The following is a 10463-nucleotide window of genomic DNA, read 5'->3' as shown; positions in this document are numbered from 1 at the left end:
AATATTTGTATAAATATAAATATAAATAATACTATAGTTTTTTTATATTTTATACTAATTACTATTGATATTTTTGCGTACTTTTATTTTTATCCTTTTAAAAACTTTTTAATAGTAGTATTCAACTTTTCAAATATTTCTTCTTATACATAATTATATCTTTTGGTTTGGACATAAATTAGAAACACTAACATTAGATATAATCATATAAAAAATGGTCAATCAGAGTGAATACTGGATATTATTAAAAAAAAGCACCAATTACCACTCACAAAGAATACTAACTTAAAAAATATATATCATTCAACGGTCAATTAATTGACGTACATTAATGCTTAGAAATTATAAAAAGTCCAAAAAATCATGATACTTAAATATAATTGCTATAATACTATTCTAACTTTAATATTTGATCATTTTTGTACTTTGATATTAATCGAGAAGAAAGATACTTTGGTTTTTTAATTAATAATGTAATAAATTTAATTGATCAATTAATTTGCATGACATTAATTAAAGTTTAAAATTCAAACATTCAATCTTGAAAAGGTTGGAGATATTGTTTATATAATTGTACAATAACGATAAATGATATTATTTATTAAATTTTAAAAATTATATTTTAAAAATTAATCATTTTATCATTTACTCATTCACTCATTTAAAAAAATATTTAATTATAGTTTAAATATTTTAAACAAATTTAAATTTTTACAAGTTTTTAATTGGATCAGTTTCAAGATTCCAATAGTTGCAGGTTAAAGTTGCTTCATGTTGAAGTTGTTTCAAGGTCTAAGGGTTTTAAGTTTGGATTCCTTTGATTTCTTATTTTTAATTTTTTCAAATATTTCAGATTAGATTGAATTCTATCTCTGCTATATTTGGTCAATGTACACAAATTCAAATAAATATGTAATAATCAAGTTCAAATTTATTTTATAACAAGTTTATTCGCTTATATTTCAAACGTATAATGAGAATTATGCTATAAAGTTGAGGAAAAGAATTGTAAGTTTGACAAAATTCATGTTAGGGGTCCACAATTGAAAGCCAGCATCACCTCGCTTACGTGACCAGCAAGTCAACCATCATCGGCATGCCCACGAGTTAAGCCATCCGATGTGCTTAGTGGTTTTCCCTCTTCATCAACTTGTTAGTTTAGCACTGGCGACAATTAATTATTCATGGGTGAAATATTGCTTACGGCCACTGTCAGTTTATGCTTGCTGTCTTGTTACTGTCAAGATTAACTGTTCTTGCCGTTGATTTTTAACTAATGGACTCACCAATCTTTGCCTAATGAATTCAAGTGCACATATTTAATTAATTTTATTACGTCTTCTCTATTACTTTATTGACCTCAAAGTGTCAATTGTTTCCCCGCATTTACCCAATTTCAGGTTGAGGCAACATAGTTGCCTAATTTAAACCAAAAGCACTGGTCTATAAGCGTAAGCCTCCGCTGTTTAATTTATAAATACCTAATTTAATCTTTAATAATTCATTAATTAAAAAGAACTAAATGATGATGATGATGATGATAAGTGTATAGAAAAGTAACTAATAAAAAGTCGTAAGCACTTCCTTCTTTCCTTGTTTTTTTTTTTTTTAAAAATTATTTTCTATGCATATGAAACAACTATTTTCATTAGTTCTGGAAGGAATCAATAGCTTCTATAATAAATCTACAAAGGATAGGAACTATGGACCTGATGGTCTAATATATTGATCCAGAATTTTCCTCCGAAAGAAAATTCCAATCTCGAAATGTAAGCAAAGCATGGAACAAAAGCTCATGCAGCCTCCAATTGACATCCATTCCCCAAAGTACTATTAAACTACCACTTGCTTAAATCATTTGCAGCCATCTTACTTTATCTAAACAACTAATCCTTATCCTTTAGAGGTCCAAAGCTTAGACTTCACTCTATTCTCAACTCGATCCCTTGTCGGTCAAATGCCTGTCTCAAATGATGATACGAGGAAAATGTTCATCTAAAACCAGACCTTCGAGTATTTGCTAGTTGATCATCAATAAATAAATAAATATAGCTTTAGCCTTGGTGGCTTAATATGTCTTTGATTTATCAAACAAGAACAAAAATTAAGAATCATCAATCATTCCTCCATTTCTAACGAGATCAGATTTAATAAATAAAGTTTTAAATGAGTGTTGAAAAATATTTTTATAATTATTAATTATATTCTTTTAATGTATTAAAAATCATCACTTTAATTGTCAACTATTTCATTGTACGAAAATGTTACAGTAAATTTTAAACTGTCCGCATGACACTTGTTAACAAAATTCTAGTAATATTAATTGTTTTCAAACTTTTAATTTTGATTATTAAAAGATGAAATTTTATAATGACAAATTTAATAAATGCAATCAGAATTGGTCAGTGGCAATGATTTTGTGAAAGACTGATTAGAATATTTAGAAAACAATATCCTTAGAATAATCAAAATCTCAAATTCAGATCCTTTATTTTTAATATTTTTTCTCATTCTAATACTAAGCATAATGCTTTCAAAATCTCCTAAATTCATTTCTATAATTACATTCAATTAAATTCCTCTATTTTTATTTTAGAGTATATAGATCTTTTTGATTAATAATTAATTAATTATCATTAGTTAAAATATCACTTATCGTTTGTTATATCACATAACATAATATTGATAAAAAAATGAAAACATCACATGATCATATCATCAATTCATATCGACAGACAACATAATCATTTATTATAACATGTTAATATGTTATGACCTGACATAAAATAATATTTGATACTTTAATTAATAATTAATAATTAATTATAAGAGTTTGTTTAAATGAAAATAAAAATACACAAATTGTCTTACATTCAATAAAATATAAAAATTTATTTAAATTTTTTGAATAACTTTTTTTTTTGAATGTTATGCTTGTTAACCTATAATTGTATGTTTAACTTACCTCGATGTCACTTCTCATTTGTTATATCACATAACATAATGTTGATATAAAAAATAAAATCACCACATGATCATATCATCAATTTATATCGACATACCATATAATCATTTATTATAATATGTTAATATGTTATGACGTGACATAAAATAATATTTGATACTTTAATTAATAATTAATTATGAGAGTTTGTTTAAAGGAAAATAAAAATACACAAATCGTATTAAATTCAATAAAATACAAAAAATTATTTAAATTTTTTGAACAATTTTTTTTTTAATGTTATGCTTATAACCTATAATTGTATGTTTAACTTACCTCGATTTCACTTTCTATAAAATTGGGATAAAAAAAAATTGCTCGCCACGCAAGACCCAAGTAACGCTAATAAAATTCCAAAAATAGTGCGTTTTGTACGATGAAATCAAACTTAAAACACTGTACATAAAATGAAAAAGCGACAAAGGGCCGGTAAATCTCAGGAAAGTTCAAAATCCCCGACTTGTATTCACGTCGCGCACCCTCTCTGCTTTTCCACCCACTACTTAAACCCAGCTTCTCCTCTTCTTATCTTCATTCTTCACTTTTTCAAAAATACCTTAAAACCCTTCTTTCTTATTCCTTCGACTTCGAGATTTTCTTAAACCCTTATCTTTTTTTTGAGATTTTCCTAATTACCACTCTTAAGTTTCCCAAAGCAGTCATAACCCTGGTCAAGTAGTTCATTTTTTTTTTGAAGAAATGTGTGGCGGTGCTATCATCGCTGAATTCATCCCTCGGAATCGTGGCCGCCGCGTCACCGCTTCTGACCTCTGGCCTTTCGCTAAAATCAATGGCTTTAGCTCTGATCTGAGTCAACCCAAACCTGATGATTCATTCTCCCACTTCAAAAGACCCCAACCCCAACCATCCTTAGGTACTATTATTTCCTTTCCTGCTTTTGCCCATTGGTTTTCATTTTCATTTCTAAACTTTCATTTACTTGCGGTTTCTGATTGTTGAAATTTGTTTTTAAACAGGTGATGAGCAAGTGGAGAAGAAAGCAAAGAGGCAGAGGAAAAACTTGTACAGAGGCATAAGGCAACGACCCTGGGGCAAATGGGCAGCAGAGATTCGCGACCCCAGGAAAGGTGTTCGTGTTTGGCTCGGCACTTTCAACACCGCCGAAGAAGCAGCCCGAGCTTACGACAGAGAGGCCCGCAAAATCCGGGGCAAGAAGGCCAAAGTTAATTTCCCCAACGAAGATGACGCCTTCTCCACCGAATATAATCTCAAGCACTCCAACAACCATCAAATAAATAATAACCATAACTCAGCTGCTGGCTGGAATCCCAGCCCTAACTCAAATCCCTCTATTTACCAACAGCCCAGTAATAATAATCTCAGCAATTATGGATTCAATTATGACTTGAACCAAATTGGCGGTTATGCAACTGACCGGATTGTTATATCTGGAGAGGAAAATTCAGGGTCTGGATCAGAAGGGGTCAACTCCGGTGATCAGAATGTGAATTTTCGTTACGTCCCAATGAAAGCGGAAGAAGAAGAGAAACGAGAAGCGCCAGTGAATGAGGCCGTGGCGGAAGTTCAAGACGATGATATCGAAGTGCAGAAACTGTCTGAGGAACTCATGGCGTACGAGAATTACATGAAATTCTATCAGATTCCGTATCTGGATGGGCAATCGGCAACCCAAAATGCCGTAGCTCCGCAGGAGAGTGTTGTCGGCGAACTTTGGAGCTTTGACGATGATGGCATTGCTGTACCTGTGACATCATCAACGGCTATGTGAACGACGTGTGTTTACTGGTTTTTTGTTTTTTTTTTAACTTGGTTGATCTTTGGGTGGTGTAAATTGGGTGGGAATCGATGATTTTGGTCATTAGTTCTTACTTTGTTTTCCTTAATGATGTAAGCTTAATTTTGTGAATTAGGACTAGACGAACTTCCATATAATTCTCAAATTTGTTTCTTTGTGTTCAAAATTATGAAATACAATTTTTCTTGAATGTTTTTCACGCCGCTTGTCACCTCATTGATATTGTTAAAGAGGCATTTTACTTGCCCGTCTTTAGACTCAAAATTTTCTGCACGATATGGGATCACAAAAGAACTCTGGATTTTGTCCACATAATGTAAATAAATACAGTTAAAAGAAATTTTCTTTTGATCACTTAACTTATATTTAATAGTTTAACTTCTGGTGTAATAAAAAAAAGAAAATAGAAGATGAGGAAGAATTTTTAGAATGCCAGGAACGCGCATGGGTCCCAAATGTCAAAAGCCAAGCACGAAACGTGTGCGAGTAGGTGGAAGGAGGAGGACGCATCAAAATTGGCAGGGATGTTGGTAAAGTGAAAGGGACAGATAACCAGGCAATCCAAGCTGCGGCGCTGGCTGTTTTGCGGTTACGGTTTTCAGCTTTCAATCTCTGTCTGAAACATTACATCGTGTCCACCTGACAGGCTCGTTTTCGGCTCCCGGTTTGGAGCCCATTGATTGAGCTTTAGAGTCTTGTACTTTTCACCTTCTTCTTCTTCTTCTACCAAAAACGTTTCCTAGTTCGTAGTTGTAGTACGCAAGTGCACATGTACTGCGCCTAAAAATTCATCGCTAAAATATGTAATAGGCCACTAGGGCAGTAGGACATACGTTCATAGTACCAATAACCGCGTGGCTTGCCCACCACGCTTCACATAGCTTCACTACTCCATTTATTTTAATTTTCATTTTCTTAACCTTTTTCATAAATTCAATTCAGTAAAAGTTGTCCACATTCATTCCAAATTAAAAAAGAACAAGGTAAAAGGGTGAAATGGTCAAAAAAAGAGGAAATTCGTCTATTAGCCTATTTTCTAATCCAAAAAAGAAATCTAAAGTTTTACTGTGTATTAGGCGCATGAACATGTCAATATGTAGTTCTGTTCTCTTTTAAGGAATATTTATGTATAGTCTTGGCTGACGTTGCTTAGTAATGTCTTTAATATATAAGTTTAACATAATCCATAAAAGAATTTACCTCTGTATGCATTACTTTTTTCCACAAATTTTATGTGACGGTGAAAGTGAACGCTCTGTTCCATTTTCTAGACTATGAGAAAATTCATTGCCCTTGGACCAGGATCTTGATTTGAGGAAAAAGTCTCCTTGAAGGACAAGGAGTAGATAAATTCTTCTTCTTCTTTTTCCATTGTTTTTTCTATTCTCTCTCCCGCGCAGCAACTTGTCTTTGCATAATAACAAAAGCAATCATACAGTACTAGAATATTACTACTATCTTTTCATAATTTGTTCTTTTCGTACAGAGTAGAAGTATCTTTTCGGCTTCTTCAATGTTCATGAAGTCTTTGAAAGTCGCTGGATAAACACCTGGGCCGTCTGATTTCTGAGTGAGCTCAGAACAATTCTATTATTGGGTCTGTCATCTGAAATAGCCTGATGGGTTACACATTATGCAACAGGGCCCAAATTTCTAACTACACAAAGAACCCAAAACCGAAGGTGCTGAATTTCAGACTTACCATGGATTACTGTTGGCAGTAGTAGTAGAACTAAGATTTCATGTTTTAAAAAATGCAAATAATATTTATAAAATAATTATATTAAAAATATAATGTTTGTAATGATAAAATTATAAAATTTTAAAAAAAGTAAAAGTAAAATTAAAAAATTAAAAAAATATGTAAAAAGGTAGTCCTTTCTACACAGATAACGGACTGAGATTCGAGTTCCTGATTGAGAGTAAAATGAAATCAAATTAGGATCACTAAACATGCAAGTTTCTGGACGTGGGTCTTACCAGATGTCCAAAAATGGTAACAGCAGCATGGTAGTGACATAGACAGTAAATGAAGTGATCAAGTCACAAGCTTTGTGGTTTGTATATGATGCTTCAGTTTGCTGTCACTCCCCTACGTAGTCCATGTCCAGACTAGCATTTGAATTATGAGCATAAGTTGAGGTGTTCTTCGAATTTAAGTAACCTTTGTGGTAATAAATTAATAAAGCTGCAGCAGCAAGCCTGTAACCTAAAAATGTACTTATCTTATAAATACCAGAGCCCAATTCGGATATAATCAAGCAATATGAGACTACTATGTTTTCACTAAACGAACTACACAGAGTGATCCCATTTCAGAGTGAAAGTATAAGCAAACTTTGTTACAAAACGCTGTTCTGATCATTTTTTCTGAGATAATTTTCCCATATACCCCTCATTCCAAGAAAAATTAACCCCACTCTGTTTGCTTTAGAGGAGGCAAAGAGTTTCTTAAGGGTCTAACACTTGGTTTCGACTTAATAATTAGACACTTCGGAGTGAAAAATGTAGTAATTTATTACCTAGTATAGCATGCTGCACCCTGTAGGAAGTCCCACTCAACTCACTCTCAATATATGTAGCAATCAGCATCCTTCCTTTCCATGTATTACTTCACAGAATCGCATAAAAGTGTCTATACTTTGAAATGTTTGAAAGGAAGCATTCAAACAATTGAGGGTGTCAAACTAAAGCACTAAAGCCACGTTTTGGCTCAACCGTAAGGATTGATGATTTACTCTGTGCACCTTATCTCCTCTGTGGATCTTCCCATCAGTTCAGTTATCATTCAATTTATAGATACATTGATGGCATTAGTACTTTGCAAAGAGAGTTCTTGTGAATTGGAAGAGAAAGTGTTGCAAACAAATAAAGAATGTATTGGAGGTAACAGAAAGGAAATTAGAGTAGTTCCTGAAATATCTGAATGTCGTGGTAGGTGGAAGAAAACAAAAAGAGAATAGGTAGACAATGTATAAGAAGGTTAGAAAGAGAAGCTCTGAATTAGAGTAAGGTAGTTCTGAAAAGTGAAAGTCCATCAAATGAATTGTGAAAGTTCTGTATATAGTGCTCGAAGTGATGATTACTCGAAAATAGGTTTTAATATGCATAATGAATGGCATTATTATGAAAAGTTTTAAGATGAGTAGTCGTTATTGTAATCTATTATGTAGATATTAAAATAATGATTTTATTGCATATAAAGAATAACGGTTAGAAACTTAATATGTGATCGTTGAAATAATTTAGTGTAATAAGATTGATTTTCGAGTAATAAAAAAGAGGTATAAATAAAAAACTATATGAGAACAAATTAAGAGAAGAAGGTGTATATGAATAAGTATAAGAGAAATAGGTAAGAGAGAGAAATACTTATACTTCAAAAAAAAATTAGGAAAACCTCTTAACTACTTGCACATTTGAACCACCAAACTAAACTCTCTGAAATATCCCAAGATGAAAGTAATATATGAACCCTATCACTTATTTCAAATTATTTTCACTATCATCTATATGAAGTGATTATTTTGTGGGAAGTAATTATTCTATTTGTATTAGTTGTTCTACATAGAATAATGCTTCACTTATTCAAGTTGTTTCATATGAAGTAGTAATTCACTTTTTTTAATTGTTTTACGTGAAATAGTGCTTCACTTGTAATGATTGTTTTCATTATTCTCTGTATAATATTATACTATAAAATAATTCTTTAGATAATAAATATTAATCAAAATCAAGTATCTATATACTTCAACCTCTTCTTAACCCAATTAAGAATATTTTTTTCTCTTTTTAAGCTAGCTAGGTGCTTTTAATACCTTTTTTCTGCTATGAAGATCAACACAAACCATTCCTTTAGAAACTATTAGTCTATTCTTCAACATCCCTCTCCTTTGGTAGAGTCCCTTCAACATTATGCAACAAAAAACTTATTGGAGCCCGTTACTTTAACAACAGTTATCAAAACAATCTCTGACGAAGCAAAGAAAACAACCTCACATTTGCTAGAGACACCATTGACCATGGCGCCCATACTGCCTTCACCGCAGCAGGACATGCTATCACCAATGCCTCTTTTGTTGGATTCGTGAGTGGAAACGTTGTTAGAATTGCTCAGAAAGCTAGAATAGTTGTGTATAAAGTTTGTTGGGAGATTGGATGCATGAACTCAAATTTTCTTGCTAGCTTGGATAGGATCGCTGACGATGGTGTTGATGTGGTATCGATGTCCTTTGGAAATGATGAACCATTGCCGTATGAAACTGACGTCCTGGCCATGGCTTCTTTTGGTGCAATAAAGAAAGGCATTTTCGTGTTCGGTTCTGCAAGGAGTTCTGGTTCCATTTCTTAAACCGTCACCGATATTACTCCTTAGATTACCACCATTGGTGGAAGTACCATTGATAGAAAATCCCCACTGACTTGTATCTCGATGATGGTACCATTATCACCGAATATTTGCTTTGTAATGGGGATGACTTGATTAATGCTTATTGGCCATTGATTTACGCAAGAAATGCATCATTTTATGAAAGTAGTACTTTCTTTTTGCTGCTGCTTGTTTCCCCGATTCAATAGACCTAAAGTTCGTATAGGATAAGATCGTGGTGTGTGATTGTGGCGTTGTTACATGTGTTTTAAAAGAATTGGTGGTGATGATAGCTGGTAGGGTAAGGATGGTGGTTGCCAACGTGCCACCTTTGGGGGAAGGTTTGGTCGCTGATGCTTATTTGATGCCTGTGTTGGCCTAATCGAAATTAGCTCGAGTTAACCTTTTTGCTTACATGGCATTTGCCCAAAATTCGACGACCACGATGGCATTTTGTGGGATCCAAATTGGGGTCAAATCGGCTTCAGTAGTGGCTCATTTCTCTTCCCGTGGGCCTAATCAGATTTCAATAAATGTTAAGGAACCTGATCTGATTGCATCAGGTGTGAACATCCTAGCAGCTTATCCTGATGGTGTTCTGCCATCAGAATCACATGCAGATCCGAATCGCACTCAGTTTAACATAGAATCAGGTACTTCCATGGCCTAACCATATGTTTTAGGCATAGTTGCTCTTCTAAGAAGGGCTCACCTTGAGTGGTTTCTAGCTATGATATAATTAGCTTTGATAACCACTACTTACACCCATGATCAAGATGGCAATACATTGCTAGATGAGAAGGATTTGAATGTTGGTAACTCTTGGGCCATGGGAACGAGACACGTGGACTTACATTTTATCTTTTGATAGGCATAACACTTAGGTTTTAAACATTTTGTCACATTTATAACCTAGAATAAATTTTGTAAACAATAAACTATTATGATCATATCATATATGTCATATATTTATAAAATATCTATTAAAATATAATATATGTGAAATAATAAATTAAGCTTCTCAATCGACCATAGATGTAAAACAACCTCTACTTTTTTAATTCTCTTCCATTTATGAAGAACAAAACCTTTCGGATTCAAAATTCTTTTGGGTAATTAAATTTTGGACTTCTCTAAGGCCAATCTAAAACCAATCTTTGTTTCAGTTTAAATGGCCCATGACTTATCGTTTGGGTTCCCGGGGGCCAGAAGATTTAACCAGGACAGGTGGAAAAACCCATCACCCGCTAATGTTAAAACCCAGACCCCGAACCTGGTCCAAACAGGAGGCAAAGCCGGCACCTCCAAACCCT

The 10463-nt window shown here is 33.1% G+C and overlaps 1 protein-coding gene across 1 annotated transcript; it reads left to right on the top strand.

The window, feature by feature from the left end:
* The first annotated feature begins 3503 nt into the window (after nucleotides 1–3503).
* Nucleotides 3504–4980, top strand: LOC110413986 (ethylene-responsive transcription factor ERF071-like). The gene is made up of 2 exons (XM_021425036.2): nucleotides 3504–3878; nucleotides 3982–4980. Exons 1-2 carry the CDS (start codon nucleotides 3704–3706, stop codon nucleotides 4752–4754), a joined length of 948 nt encoding a protein of 315 aa, XP_021280711.1. The 5' UTR covers nucleotides 3504–3703; the 3' UTR covers nucleotides 4755–4980.
* Nucleotides 4981–10463: the final 5483 nt, after the last annotated feature.

The sequence above is a fragment of the Theobroma umbraticum genome, unplaced genomic scaffold (assembly GCF_002168275.2).
Source record: "Theobroma umbraticum cultivar Fairchild unplaced genomic scaffold, ASM216827v3 scaffold_4.1, whole genome shotgun sequence".
NCBI lineage: Eukaryota > Viridiplantae > Streptophyta > Magnoliopsida > Malvales > Malvaceae > Theobroma > Theobroma umbraticum.
Note: the sequence above shows the minus strand (reverse complement) of the source record. Positions and strands in the feature narration are given on the sequence as shown.

Excerpts from the sequence above, each read along its gene's own strand:
- LOC110413986 (XM_021425036.2), top strand. The coding sequence starts at position 3,704 with ATGTGTGGCGGTGCTATCATCGCTGAATTCATCCCTCGGAATCGTGGC. Across the intron at positions 3,879-3,981 it reads CCAACCCCAACCATCCTTAG|GTGATGAGCAAGTGGAGAAG; the intron begins GTACTATTATTT and ends GTTTTTAAACAG.